This window comes from Anser cygnoides, chromosome 8 (genome assembly GCF_040182565.1).
Source record: "Anser cygnoides isolate HZ-2024a breed goose chromosome 8, Taihu_goose_T2T_genome, whole genome shotgun sequence".
Taxonomy (NCBI): Eukaryota; Metazoa; Chordata; class Aves; order Anseriformes; family Anatidae; genus Anser; species Anser cygnoides.
The window spans coordinates 31,889,783-31,905,132 of NC_089880.1; the positions used below are offsets into that span (position 1 = coordinate 31,889,783).

The 15,350-nt window shown below is 44.3% G+C and overlaps 1 protein-coding gene across 3 annotated transcripts in view; it reads left to right on the forward strand.

Moving 5' to 3' along the window:
• The window catches only part of PDE4B (phosphodiesterase 4B), a 192,026-nt gene that overhangs the window by 39,022 nt on the left and 137,654 nt on the right, over window positions 1–15,350 (forward strand). The window contains exon 1 of one of the 3 annotated variants that reach the window (XM_048062154.2): window positions 9,908–10,420. The exons of the other annotated variants lie outside the window; for them this stretch is intronic. Within the exon in view, the coding sequence (XP_047918111.1) occupies window positions 10,185–10,420 (236 nt within the window). The 5' untranslated portion in view covers window positions 9,908–10,184. Of the gene's footprint in view, window positions 1–9,907; window positions 10,421–15,350 lie in introns of those variants that run through there. 3 annotated transcript variants of the gene reach the window in all.

The following is a 15,350-nucleotide window of genomic DNA, read 5'->3' on the forward strand; positions in this document are numbered from 1 at the left end:
ATTTTCAGAAGAAACATAATGTTAGATTAATCATAGGTTTCAATTTTTAAAATTCATTATTTCTCATTTTTTAATTTTGTACAAAATGTCTTTTTGCAAATTATTAAAATATAATATTTTTCATAGTTTGCATTTATTTGATTTGTTGGGTTTTATGCTTATATGCTCAAAATGATAGCAACCCTTTTTTTTTTTGGTATGAATTGCAACTTGAGGACATGAATTTTATTGAAGATGATCCAGAAGTTTGGTACTGCAAGGTTTGCCTGGAGGTACTAGTCGTTCAAAACAGAGGTAGCTGTCGGCACACAGAAAAGGCTTTTAATGATTCAATTATAATTATACACCTCTCTCCAGAATGAAGTAAGACAGCTTGAAATGTATCTAGAATGGAAAGAAATGAGTCAGTGTTAATTAGAAAAAGACAATGAAGCTTCTGAAATATTATGTTCAAACTTCATCCTCCCAAGAATATAAAATAAATGGAGATTATGGAAATACCGTTGATATAAAAGCTGAATCAGACAAGAATTTGACACAACTTTCTTTTATCTCTAAACTTCTCTCCTTTCAGATGAAGTTATCATTAGTCAGATCAAAACCGGCTTGCGTTGTTACCTGGAGAGCTGCCTTCTCCTTCTCAGCGGATCCACGGCGTTAAATGGGTATTAAAATGGGGTGGGTGGTGGGCTGCTTTGTGCTGCCCCGCGAGCCAAGAGGTTGGTGCAAAGGTGTGCGTAGGACACCCGCAGGACAGGGGAGCTGTGCACATTGTGGCTCCGTCTCTTGCTGTCGCTCTCAGCTTTTTGGGCGCGCTGGCCGGCGGCAGGCAGGGCCGTGGTTATGGGGCCACCAGCTTCTGCTTCTTGTACCTCTGGGAAGCTCGGCTGCCTGCAGTAGGATTCCATGCGCCACGCGCTCTTCCCCAGCCAAAACTCAGCAAAGTCCACTTCTAAAGCACATTTCTAACTACTCGTAACCAAGCTACTAGCTCAGTTTTTTAACAGCACTCGATTATCTCTGATCTGCTGTGAGCAGTTCCTCTGATTGTCGAGACTCCCTTGAGACGTGAGGGCTCTGGTTGTCAGGACATGATGAACCTGTTCGTTCTGTCAGTGCTCAGTCCTTCATCCCTGGGTTGGGTTATCCCACGTGGCCGTGGTTATTGCCGGACGGCAATGCTGGGCACGGCAGTGGAGCCAGCCCTTCGCCCCGTGGCTGTGGCTGTGCTGCGTGCTCCAGCTCGGGGTCTGCTGGAGGAGGGGGCTGCTGCCGGGCAGCCTTGGCTGGCATCACCTGGGCTTGCAGCTGGTGGCTTGGGCTGGGAGTGGGAAACGTCTCCTGGGATTGTGCCTGCTCTCGTTTTGAGTTCTTTGGAACATCTGCAGCCTAACTGGAGACCAGCTCCTTCAGCTGCCTGGCACTGGTGGGTGCCAGATGCCTTTAGACCTCTGTGCATTTTGAGTAGGTAGGTCCTGAGCTCCTGGTATCTTCCTGGACTTAGTATTTGTATCAGCTCCTCTGAGCAGAGTTGCTTACAATATTGAGAGCTTCATCTGAATGAATTGGTCACCTTCTGCAGGATCTCACCCTCAACTGCTGCTCTGAGGCTCCTAGATGGGTGCTGGACACTACATGCTTGTGGCTTTAGGGGAAAAAAAGAGTGTGTGCTCCAAGAGAAGTGTGTTGCTGGAGCCCTTTAACAATGGAAAGTGCTTTATGTTTGATTTGGCTAACACTGTCTTTCTGATAATGAAAACCTGAGCCTTTACGCTTGGAGGGGCCAGTGCTGCCTCCTCTTCACCACTGGTTCTGTTGGCACTGCCAATTCACTGGTCTCTAGGTTTGTGGCTGTGAATTTATTCCTCTCATTGAACTGTAATGGATAAAGCAGGATGTGAGTTCTGATTACGGTGCACATTTGGTATGGTTTCTGAGCACCAAAACTCAAGACACTTGGCAATGCTGGAGCTTCCAGCCTTGCAGTTGAACAGTAAATGTAGTGATTTTTTAAGGGAACAATAGTTATAAATAAATGCATTTGTAAACCTTCTACTGTTTAGTTGGAGAGAGGCGACAAGCTGTAGATGATCTGAACCACAATATAGTAACCAAGATCACTTGCGTGCGAACTGGGATGATGTTTTCTCGGTTAACTACAGCAGAACTAAGAACCTGGGAGAGCGAGAGTAAAGCACTGGAACTAAACAGATTCAGATTAACGGTGCAGTTGTTGGGTCCTGTTCATCAGGTGAGACCAGTAACAGGAAAATATGATTACTCATGGAAATGGCTTAAATCCTTTCTTTGAAAGGAGGGGAAGGGGTTGTCCTGGGCTAAGCGTTTGTTGTTAGACCATTTCCATTGCCTGTGTCAGTGGAGAGGTAGCCAACCAAAATGAACCGTAATTTTTCCGTGAAACGTACGGCAGAGTGCCCAAACGAGCTGGCAAAGGGGACACTTGGATCGGTTAGATGGGGTTATCTGTTACCAGGAAGAACATTGCTCTGGCAGAGCAATATCGATTTTTCACGCTTGTCACTGTCTTGTGTCGTTTTCATTCTAGTTGCATGAAAACTAGATAATTGTTTGCACTCTGTATTGAGTAGGGAGGCTCCCTGACCGACTCACTGCATGTCCTGGCCAGTAACAGTGGCAGGAGCCTCTGGATGCGGTGCAAAAGCAATCGAAGAGCCAAAGCTGGCTGCTGAACGGGAGCGACCCCGGCAAGGTGCACTCTTGCCACGCTAGCCTGTCCGGGCAAGTATCTGTACAGAGATTCCTTAATGCTGTCTGTGGAGAAGCAGAAAGCCTTTTCTGATCGCTTCTTCCCTAAAGGATGTGTGAAATTGTAAGACTTCCTTGCATTAGCTTCTTTTTTCTCCGGAGCCACCACCGAGGTTTCTGCCTTTGAAGAATAAGTTTGCATATTGTAAAGTATTAATCTGTAGCTCTGAAATCAGAAAATAATCTTAAGTAATACAGATCGGTCTGACATAAGTGATTACTCACTAGGGATAATGTAGACGGCAGTTAAAATTTGCTAAGAAATATTCTAAATCAAGCACAAAGTTGCTAAGGAAATTACTGCTATGAGTACTGTATCTTACATCATGCCCCAGGGGTTTATAACACGCAAATTTATCTCCTTATTTGTAGCTACTAGGAGGTAACAACGTAAAGACCTACATGAAAAAATGGCATTGTAGCACCATAAGAAACTGTATTTTTTTTGTTTAAATGTTAAAAAGTGCAAGAAACACACATGGTACAGGGGTCTGCTTGACCCAGAGGGCCAGTGAGCAGCTGGGCGTCCAAGCCACCAGAGACTCTCAGGGTGTCTTTCTTAGGGATGGAGTTTTGTGATTAGTCACAAATAAACAAAGTATTCTGGATCGTCTTCAACTTGGTAGAGGTACTGGATGTTTTAAAGACTTAAAAACTTAGGAAGTGGTATGCAGAGACTGCAACTGTTGGGTGCTAAACCAAAAACTAACGAATGAGCTGCCTAATAAATAAGGAATAATCTGTTTTAAAGCAACTGGATGCTAATTAAATGGGAAGAACTCCAAAGGATGCCTTCTAGATAGAGTGGGTCCTGTTCAACCCTTGGTAAACTCTTAAAAGTGCGTAATTTCTTTGTGCTGGTGTCCGTCCAGGCTCCCTGAACTAAATACAGACAGACTTTTCCAGTTGCTTCTTGCTTTTGCAGTTGGCTCAGCTCTTACGCTGCAAACGTAAGTGTTGCTAGGTGCTGTGGTTCTGTCTTCTGTGGCCATTTATAGCGCTCCAAAACGTCACGTCAAAGCCCTGTGCAAGAATTGCTGGTGTCTGCCCCTCAGGAAAATTCAGAGGCCTCTAAATCTGGGGGAACGGAGATTCAGGCTGTATAATTTTAAACTATTGAATATAGAAAAAAGTTATCTTCCAATGGTAGTATAAATTGCAGTGAATTGTAATTATTATTTTTTTCCCTTAAATCTGGGAAACTCGTCTTGCAAACCAGTAATTAGTGATGTTTTTCTGCCTCTCATTCAGCTTTTCAGTTTTGGAAACATTCAGGAAAATACAAGAAAAATCCTCAAACATGTCATTTAAAGCTTTCTGTCACGGAGCTATTCAGAGGCCATCTTTTAGAAGTTCTGGCTTGTGAGACAGCAGGCATTGCAACTGAGCAACGGCAAGGAGAGAGCATGAGGTTTTTTCTAAGTAAAAAGATTAAAACAGAAGAAGATGAAAACCCCAAACCATAAGGCCTCCCGCTTCTGAGCCCAAAAGACAGTTCCCTGCATTGGGCCTCTATTAAAGAAGATATTAAGGGAGGGTTGAAGGAGTTCACTGCATCAGCAGCTCTTCACAGCTTCCAGATAATATTCCTGTTGTGACATTTATGCTATTATTAGTCCTTAGACTAGGTTTGTACTGCAAGCTTTGGAAGTGTGACTGCTGGGCTGTGTTGAGGCTTTCCTTTTCCGTGTTGTAGGATGTTGGAGCGGATTGAATGCATCTTAAATTAGAATGACAAATTCTTAATATTCAGGCTAAACTCCTATTCTAAAGCATCAGGTTTTGGTAGGGTGGTTTAAAGCTGTCAGTCACAGCTATGTGTTTAAGTAGAGGCTATCACTGGGTTTGCTGCTGCTTTGAAGGGAGCTAACGGTGACACGAGGATTAGGATGGGAAGAATTAACGACTGCTGCTTCTGATTCTGACGTGCCCAGTAGCACTCGCCAGTGGAGTAGACGCAGCACGCCGCTCGGTCGTGATGGAATTGAAATAAAGAAGGCACAAAGCACACGCTTTAGCACTTCCACTTGTGTCGGTCTCTTCAGCTTATGCTCCTCACCTTCCTTTTCCCTTTTCCTCCACTTCTGTTGTAGAGTCCAGGGAACTAACTCCATCACTGGAAGGGCGTAAGGTCTCCACCACACGTCCTTACATACAACACTGGCTGTACAGCTTTTTTATGTTCTCAGGGTGTTATCCATGTGGTTAGCAGTGCTGCAGCTAGCTCTTCTTTTCACAGTGTTGTTGCCTGCCTTGATCTTTCTTGCGAACCCTTGTGCTGGTGTTCCCTGTCCTTATGTTTCCATCTGCAGTGACTTCTAACTCCACGCAGAAACACCATTCCTTGGCACCTGTTTTCTTGGCCACTTACCTTTCTGCGACTTCTGGTTCATTGATCCATTTGATCTTGTTCTGTTTCCTCCTGGACATTCCCAGTTTGCTTCCAGTTTACCTCCCCCCTTGCATCTTTGCCAGCCTCCCATTGCCTGTACTGCTTTTACCTATCGCCAGTGCTGGCTCATGCCAGCAATTGCATCCTCTGCCTCCGGTCTCGAACCGAAGATCTCATCCATGGTGGTCCTGTGACTTTTCCACTGCAGATTTATTCCCTGCTCTCCTGCACTCTTTTTAACTGAGTTATTTTCCAGTACCAGTAGCTATTCCCGTATTGTTTACTCTCATCTACCTTCTCATTGTCTCTGCCTCTCTCTCTTTACTGGTTTAGTTCAACAGAAAATTATTTTATACCTTTTTTTCTCCCTTACCTTGCTTTCCTTTTCCTCTTCTCGTCCGAATCTTCTTCCCTCCTCTCACAAGCGCAGATGTTCCTCTGCTGCTCCATTCCCCTAAACTCTTCCCTTATTTCTGTGACCCGATTGTAATTCCATTTTCTAATTTCCTGCATGATTACTCCTACTCTGTCATCAACCCTTTTCTTTTAAAATGGAAACATGATTTGGCTGACCTGTTGGAGGAGGAAGGTGATTTAAGTGCTCCCTACTTAGGATCAGGTCGCCCCTTCGTCTCTCTCTGAGCTAATTGAGCTAATCGGCCCCTCCAGCTTCTCTCCTGGAGGTCCATCTTAGATCCTCGCTCAGCCCATTTTCTACCTTCTGCCATCTTCAGGAATAGCAAGTACGTGGGGCAGAAATCCAAATGTGAGGTAGCAGCAGTGCTGTGAGATTCCATAATGTCGCAGGCCAAATAGTTTTTAACATCAACTGCGTTCAAATTAGAGTCTAGAAGAGCGATACTGCTTTCTGAGTCCTTCCCTTCCTGTGCATCATCAGCTGCTAATGAGGGCTCTGGAGATGGCCATCTCTCCGGAGTGACCATTACCTCCCCGTGTTTGCACAGATGCCTGATCTATATATTTGTATATATATATACATCTGTGTTTGCTCGGTTTATGAGGGGCTGGAATTCGGTGCTCTCCCCATTACCATCAAAGTCCTTCCAGGAATAGCAAGTACAAAAGAATTGACTCTCTGTATTGCTTCAGGAGCACCTCATATTCCTTCAAATCCCTTGAACAAAAATTAAAAATACGCAGGGAGAATCTGTTTTCTATTTGTTAGTGATTGGCACACGTAATATTCTTAAAATTATTGATTTTTGCTTTTAAAGACACAATACTAAAAGCACTTCTGAGAAGGAGACCATACTTGATTAAAAACGTGTTTTTCTCTATTTTTTTTTAAAGTAAAAAATAGTACCAGCAAACTGCAATACCTTGAAAGATTTTTCTAATTACTTTGTTGACGGGTTAGCATTGTCCTTTTGGGATGCCTTGCTGATGTGTATGGATGGCACAATGACCTGAGTAACAGGGAGAGAACTTCCTAACCGTTTTTATCTAAATGTGCTTCTGTGGAGTGTGCCTTATGGAAGAATTACCCAATTTGCCACTGACAGAAAACGCTGTGCAAAGTTAGCTAACCTCTTTTTGTCTCCTACTGCAGGACTTCTCACAGTTGTCTCTTCCCTGGCATTTTGTTTTATCGTGGCAACTACGACTTAGAAACAGGTAAATAGTAGTGCTACTGTAAGGAAAAAGTATGTATTCTTGTTGCTTAGCAATTGTGTGTGCTCTCAACATAACGAAGACCAGTCTTTGATGAGCAGTTACATGCTTGAAAATGTTGCTTTCCACCTATATTAGTTATTCCAGTAAGAAATATGAAACCCTTCTGCAGTCCTAGGCGCTTTGGTGCATTAGGAAGGTTGTATGAAAAATCACCCAACTGCACTTAAACTTTTGAAAATCCCTTAATTTCCTTTGTTCTTGCAAGCTCTTTCATTTTCCTGCCATAGCTACCAGGCCCTTCTTTAATCACCTGTTCTGCCTCCACAACTCTTTCTTTGTATTACTGGTCGCTTTTCTGATGATCTGGAATTACTTGTTACTCCTGGACTGCTGACCCTACTGCACGGTGAGCTGTAAGGACAGGCAAGTTGTTGCCTTGCTGTGTTGCAGGAACGCTGCAGGAGGTCAGGCACGAGTGAGATGCCTGTTGCCCGTTTCTGTCTGTATACAAGGGGAACTTCAGAAAACTGTTCCTTGTGCCTGGTAACCTCTGCAGGTGTTTGGTGCTGCACGTGTCCCTTGTTTGCTGGTGCTGACTGTAACCTCAGCAAGCACTGTCCTTCTTCAGAATTACCGCCAAGTTTATTCTGATACCAAGCTTGCACGCCAGTTAGTTCAAGTCTCTTGATGTTCTTCTTTTCACCTCTTCTTGGCTTATCCCGAAGCAAAGCAGCGTGTCTTGACAGGACTCCAGTACTACAAATGGGTAGAGACTGTGTAGACGTCGGCTGCATGCAGCGTGTGCGCAACGGCAGAAGCTGGCAGCGGGAGGGACGGCAGCCCAAGCGGAGAGCTGCTCTGCAGCCTGGCTCAGGTAGCCACTCGATCCCACTGCTGCCGAGGTCTGGGAGATGTTTAACAGAAGACATATGCCATGCCCGTGGTCAGCCTGCAAAATACTCGCCGGTTATGTATCAAGCACCTCGCACCTTAGACCTCAGCTTGGAGAAGCACCCGTGTTCTGGCTGCCCAAAGCAGGGTGGCACTTTGGCTTTTCATTCTTCGTGCGTCCACAAGGGAGATGTGGGCTTGCTTCTCCCCATGCTCTCCTTTCCCATCTTCCTAGCTTAATGTTCCTTGTTTTTCTTCCCTCCATCAACAGCCTTAGTGCATCATCTTACCACAGCATCCTCGATGGGCTGTGGGGTTGACACCTCATTACTAATTTATGGTGTCCAAATAATGAGAAGCGCTCCCTTAATGGACACTGCTCGTGAAACAGCTCTGAATTCTGGTAGGGAAAGTACATGTGCAGTACGAGGAGCGTGCCATTGTAGAGCATGCTTTATTGCAGAGCTCTTTTAAAGGGTGGGCTCCCCATTTTTCTCCTTGCCATTTGAATAGCTTTATGAAAAGGCACAGAAATACTGTTTCTCTAATATAAGATGTATTCGCACAAAACCCCTCCAATATCTCGTTTTGCTCCCTGGTGAGTTAGAAAATTATTTTTTTCCTGTCTGGAATTCCAGATTCTAAGCATTTGCATGGATTTTATTTATCATTCTGCATAGCTTTCAAGCTTCCCTTTGTCTTTCACTGGCTGTCAGTACAGTCGAGATGAAGAATAACAGATCGCAGTCTGACACGTCATAATTCCTAAAGCATTAAACGTTCCTGTTCTGCTACTGTGTGAGCCTCTAAGCATCAGATAGCACTGTAATTTCCAGTATCCTTAGGTTAGGCTCAGGGAGATCTCTGTACTTATGTTTTATTTCTTTTAATAACTGTGTATTGCGTAGTGGCAAGGGTGGGCAAAATGTCTGGTAACCCTATGGTCTGAGCTGTACAGGGAAGCTCTGCAGAGAGAGCCTTTTGCTTGATGCCGAGGAAGGCATGCTAATGTTTTTGCAAAGGCATGTGAATGTTTTTGCAAGATGTTTGTGAACAGGACTGAAAAGACCACTGGAACTGATGGTGATTTGCTGTGTAATTGATACCTATAGCATGCAGTCAACCTGCGCGCAGATCAGAGCACTGTCACCTTAGTCTGCCTGGATATTCTCTTTCCTTTCTCCCCCTTCTTTAAAAAGAATTACTGTATTTATGTTTAGAGGGTCACCTCCTTCTGGCCAGTTAAAAAGATGCTCCTCCACTCTCTGTAGTGTTTTCGTACTGTAATCATCTTGTCTCTAACTTCCTTGCATATTTGTTTTTTTTTTTTTCCTTACAAGTGTAGAAGTTGTTTTTGTGGTGTTTATGTGCAGAACAGATTTTTTGTTTGTTTCTAAATAGCGATATGGCTTAAGTTATTATTAATTAATATGCATTGTCCTTGCAGGGAAGTGCCAGGACCCCCACCCTTCAGCATTTCCCTCTGCTCGCCGTGTGCTGGTGTTTGGTGGTGGGCTTGGGCTGTGCGGTGCCTGGCACTGATTTTGCCCCTTGACCGCAGGTAGGATCCCACAATACCAAAGCAGGCTGCTTCGGCAGCCCTCAGCTTCATCTGTGAAGCGTGCATCCTCACAGTCTTTGTTCTTGCAGAATATCATTTGTTGCTTTCCCCCCCCTTTGCCCCCCCATCAGACCTTTTCTGGCTGGCTCACCCCAGGCGCCGTGCGCATCTCTTGGTGCCAGCGCTGCCCTCCGTTGGAGCTGCGATCCTGGGCTCGCTCCCGATGTGCCTGGGGTGCACTCGCCGTGCCCGGGAACAATGTCACGGGCTTTAACATTTCATGAGAATCCGACACGCTCACAGCACAAGACGGAGCCGAGCAGAGTCCAGTTGTCAAAATAATATCGAGCCAATAAGCACGTCATGGGTGGAGCTACTGCGGTATGGCTAAAACTAATTCTGAATGAAGACCTTTTTGTTAAACACCCTGGGCCTGAATGAATTGGGTTCCTTGGCTGGTGATCGATTTGGGAATCCCTTTATTTTATTAGCATCCACCCCAAAACCCAGCGTTTTTCTGTTGTTTAAGAAGCCGAAGCGTTCTGTGAGAGGGATTGATCAGGAGAGGGTCCTTATGAATTTTTCATGAGCTGGTGCGCTCAGCTGAATGAATGCAGCGAGTGTCGGTGTGTAGCTTGCAGACAGCCCCATCCACAAGGAGGCTGCTGACACAGAAACACTTTGGCGCATTTTCAGAGGGAGAGCTGGGCTGATAAAGGCTTTTCTGACAGCGCTGGCTTATCGTCTTTCGATTTATGCTGCTGTTGCTCTAGGCAGCCTTTGCATTTGGAACCCAGCCTTGTGAATGAGGGGGATAAGCTTTGCCGATTTATCAGCATTTTTAATCTGCGGCGATGCCTGCGTGATGTGTTTTTGTTATGGTTTCTGAATGGTGAGAGCTCACACAACGTCTAAGCTATGACAGCAAAAGATTCTTCCAGGGAACTTGCTACTCCGGAGTCGGAGATTTACATAAGGACTTTCAAAGAACAAATGCATTTAGAACTTGAGCTTCCCAAGCTGCCTGGGAACAGACCTACGTCTCCGAAAATTTCTCCTCGCAGCTCACCGAGGAACTCTCCATGCTTTTTCAGAAAGTTGCTTGTGAATAAAAGCATCCGTCAGCGTCGGCGCTTTACGGTGGCACATACGTGGTAAGATCTGCCGGGTATTGGGACGGGTTTACAAAACAATGTATGTAGCTGTGTTTCCAACTGGAAAACACACTGAGATTCATTCACAGCACTTGCTGCAAGTGTTAAATGAATAGAGCAGAAGGCAGCCAAAGTATGTATAATGCAGTGCCTCTACGATTGTCATTCAGCTTCTGTTCTCCAGAATAAATCCAGCCCATTATTCATGTGCGCGGTGGCTAATCTCCGCTGAACAAAGACGGCAGCCAGTAACTTTCCCGGGCGTTGTGTTGCTGTTGGTGGTAGACTGTACGAATTGATTTCAGATCCTTCAAGCTATGTTTTTGCTTTGCGCCCGTCAGCTCTGACTGCAGATGACAGTACAGCAAAGACCAGGCTGTGTGGGCAGGGGACTCCCGGGGTTAGATTATGGCGAGGGCTTTAACTTCGCGATGCGTGGCTTTTGACAGTTTTTGCTGGCTTCAAACATCCCTTCTTTCAGCCATTTTCATAGAAGCTCCAGCTAGCAGCTTTCCCTTCCCTTCTAATCGCTAACCCCGAGTCCATTTGCATGCCGTTACAGGTGATTGTGAGCTGCCTCTGACTGTCACTCACACTGGTTAAACCGTGTCATAAGCAGTAACCAAAATACATGACTCGGGGAAAACCAATGAGAACTGCGTTGGTTCATGTCCTAAATTTGCTCTATATGCCTTGTGCAGCCCACTTTTTAAATTCCAAAACTCTCTAAAATATGCACTAGTTGACTGTGAGGATTAAACCAGGAAACTTTCAGTAACCTGAGGATTTTTAAACCAGCCATGTTAATTACCTTCCTATTCCATAGATTGGATCGGAGGAGGGAGGACGAGGCTATCCCACTTAGATCTGCATGGGCCGGATGTTTTGGGGTATCTGAAATACCCATTGATGTCAGCTACTTTTGTAAATAGGGTGTTATTTTAAAATGGTTTGAGTCATGCTAAAACCTTTCAAAGCTGTAATTCATTCTGTAATTTAGTAAAAAGTGGATTACTAAAACTCTGATACTTGCACAGAATGTATTAATAGCTCTTACAGTTGTGCTGTTAAACAGTAAGAAAAACAGGAGGAAAAAAAATTAACTTTGATATCAGGGAGTTGCACTGAGTAGTACTGGGATAACTGATTGTTATTTGATTGTTTGTTTTTGTTTTGTTTTCAAATACAGTTTGAAATGCGTTTGAGATTTGGCAGCCTTCAATTCAAGTCCTAATTCTGGAATCACACAGACTTTCTGCTTTTCTGTCCAGGCAGTAATAACAGCTACCCAGCCTGCTACATGCTGCAATGGTTTCAGCATAGCGCTGTAGTTGGTTATAGGCAGCAGTGTTTAGGTCTGTGCGCATGAATTCCTCGAACATCTGTCATATCTCTCAGCACTGTAGCAGTGGGGTGCTGTTCCTCTTAGCCCCACCAGCACGCTTTGAGAAAGGCGTGCTGTGGAAAAGCAGCACTGCTGGGAATGCGTCGAGCAGAATGTGGCCAGCCTGGGTACCTGTGTTGCCCGATGAAATCAGCGTGTGTGTACATACAGACATACACTACTGATGTATGTACATACTGATGTATGTACTTACTCCTCTGCTTGGAGTGGGAGTATTCTGGGTTTGTTTTTAATGGGAGAGTGGAAGGTTCTCGTGCTCTTTCGTTTTTTTAAGATTTTAAAATCAGGAGCTTATGAATTGCACATACGTGTGTTAACCTTAGATAAGAAGTAAACTACTGTCAAAATAATAAAAGTCGCCCTTGCAAGGAAAGGTTTCCAAAATGTATGAGTGCGTGTACTTGTGTAACACAGTCAAGACAGACAGCCGATCCAGACATATCATCAGTTTGGTTTAGCATGTTATAAAACAGGAGGGAACTTAAACTATTTAATTGTGATATAACGTCTCATTAGGATGTCTGTATAGCATGTGTGCTGTGAGCAGGACTTTCAGCGAGGTAACTGTATTTGCTTATTAGTTGTAAATCTGCTGTGCAGTGCATGAAAACATTCATCACCTGTGCGGAACAGAGATGCCGTTTTTGTAAGGTGTTCTTTTGTGTTGAGCTGGGATGGAGTGTCTGGGTAGGAGAGGAATTGCCTCAGGAGTAAACATACAAGAAATACAAACTACACAATAATAAAAAGGCAGTTAATCCACGCTGTTGAAAATCATGTAATCTATAGTCTCCATAGCCTTGTAAACAGGAAACTTCTGCAGTTTGGGGATTAGTGACATGGTAAATTATGATCTTTCACCACCTTTATCCTGACTGCTAATGTCAGTACTTGATGAATCTTCTGTTCGTTCCTCTATGCCCTTCATTTTCAGTTTCCTGTCTTCCCTTGCTCTGTTCCTTTGCTTATTAATTAATTGTCTTTTCTAGGCATTTTCTTTCCTATTTAACTAAATGCATTTCAGCTTTTTTCTCCTGATTATGTTGATGAGATCTCTGTCATCACCAGTCTTCTCCAATGTCCAATCATAAGATCTTACGCAAAAAGAAAGAAAAAAAAGATTTTTAATTTTTTCATTTTTTTTTTTTAAACAAGACCATTATTCAAATGCTTCTATATTCTAAATCTTTCTTCTCCCTCAGGATCCAGTTCTCATGACAGTACATATGACAATACATTACCAACATGTCAACATAGTGGCCTTCAAACATCTGTCAAGTTGATCCCTGCCTGCCTGAAACCCCTTCCATAGTTTGCCATGGCTGGTGTTACAGGGTCCAGTCTTTAAATACCTCATTCGTGTAAGCTAACAGTACAAAAACTGTTAAGCCTTCACTCTTTTTCCTCCACCAGAATCCACAGGTCTTGTTCTTCCTTTCTTACATCCATCATTTTTGCCTTGGAGATCTTGAAAGCCTGCATCCTCTTCCTTCCTTAACGTTGCCTCCACTGGTATCGCTTGCGTTAGCTGGGATCTGGGGAGGAAAAGAGCAGGCAGGAGCTGATGTGAACTGATACGCGGCACTAGCCATCTGTATGTCGAACACGCAGTGCTGCCTGCTTGCAGAGTTTGCTCTGCAGTTTCTGGAGAGAGGAAAGCATCTCCAGAAGCCAAGGAGAAGTGCTCGGTCTGCAGCACTTTCTCGTGTGAGCCAGCGCTAACGCAGAAACATCACCTTCCCTACCCACTGCTCACGGACTGTCCTGTGAAGTCCTGCCCTTAGCCCAAGCACTTTCAAAACAATAGTTCTAAAACCAGCTTTTATTTTCTTCAGATCTGCCATCTTACTTTCATCAGTACTGCTGCTATCACCGTGATTACACCCAAAGCATAATCCTTCTCAGCAACGTCTTGCAAGATCCAGCAATGTCTTCTAAAAGATGGTAGCTATTTTCTAGTGTGCTCTACTGCTTATAATAGGGTTTTGTTTAAATATTTATTTCAAGTTTATTTATACTTCTTCAATAATATTTATACAATCTAGATCACTTGGTTTCATAACATACAGTCAGTCATCAGCAACGTTGTGTGATGAGCACTTGCTTTTTAATGAACTGATTTCTTGGAATACAATGTTTATTGTCTTTTATCTAAGACTTGTGTTTTTGTGTTTTTTTTTTTTTTCCAAATTAATTCATATTTATCTTTCATCATTTTGGTAAGTTTAAGCCTGCTTTTTCTTTATAGCTGTTATCTATTATGTAAAGAAAATACAGGGTAGAACAGAAATGGTATACTAGGACATTTTGCTCTGTTTTTTCTTTTGGTTATACTTCAATGCAATTGAAATACCCACACATATTTGCCTTTTTAAACTATGCCGTAAAATTTAAATCATATGCTAGCCTTAATTTTTTGAAAACATGATCTGTTTTCATTACAAAATAAAATTCTGTGATGGAATTTACTAAGTTAAATAGTATGGCACAATCCAGTCGGAGGGGTAGCATTTGAATTTTTTCCAAGCCTGGTGAATAACAACTGATCAATTTAATGACTTGGAGCTGCACGACATGCTGTCAGCACATCAGAGCTATCAAATGATGTCACGTTTTGTTTTGCTTTCTGATCGTTGTGCTTCTAGAACCAAATACTAAAGACTTACCTAGTGGCAACCAACACTGCAGCAGTGCTTCGGAAAATTCTGGGTTTGGAGACTATCTGTATACTTGAAATTGCTGAGGATAACAGGCAGGTTTACGAGATCCATCACTTTCTCCAGTCATTTGGTCACAGACTGGTTTGGGTTGCAAGGGACCTCAAAGCCTACCCAAATCGCCCTTCCCACCACCCCAGGCTGCCCCCAGCCCCATCCAGCCTGGCCTTGGGCTCTGTCAGGGATGGGGCACCCACAACTCCTTGAGGCAGCCTGGGACAGGGCCTCACCGTCCTCAGGGTGAGGGATTTCTGCCTTATATCACGTCGTGTTGGCATGTACAAGTTGCAGAAGAGACGAGGGAGGGAACTCCCGCAGTGGAGTGGATCTGCTGGAAGCAGCTGCTCCATGCCGGGGTCCCTTTTGGCACCCAGCCTGCCCACGGCCAGCCGCGGTGTGGCGGCCTCTGCCTTGCTGTGGCACCCCACACACCTGTGCCTCTGACCCGAGGTCCCCGCCAGCTCCGTCAGGTGCTCGGGCATAGGATGGAGCCGCGGCACGGCCCTTCGGAGCAGTGAGGTGCAGGCCTGCAGCGTGGGCCTCACCTGCCCGAGTCCCGCTCAGACAGTGAGATCAGCAGGGCCGCGTTAGGGATTCGCTTCTGGTTTTGAGGCGAAGCTGGTCTCTCATAGCCCGTCTCCCTCTGATAATTTTGGATGCGTTTCAACTTTGCTGTATACATAGCAGGATGCGTTTCCTTAATTCCGGCGTTGAATAACATGCTTGCCTTAGCTTCCGTGAACAAATCTGGTTTTGTTTTTCACTGGGCATTGATGCGACTTCAAGTTTGTTTTTCTCCTTTTGGAGA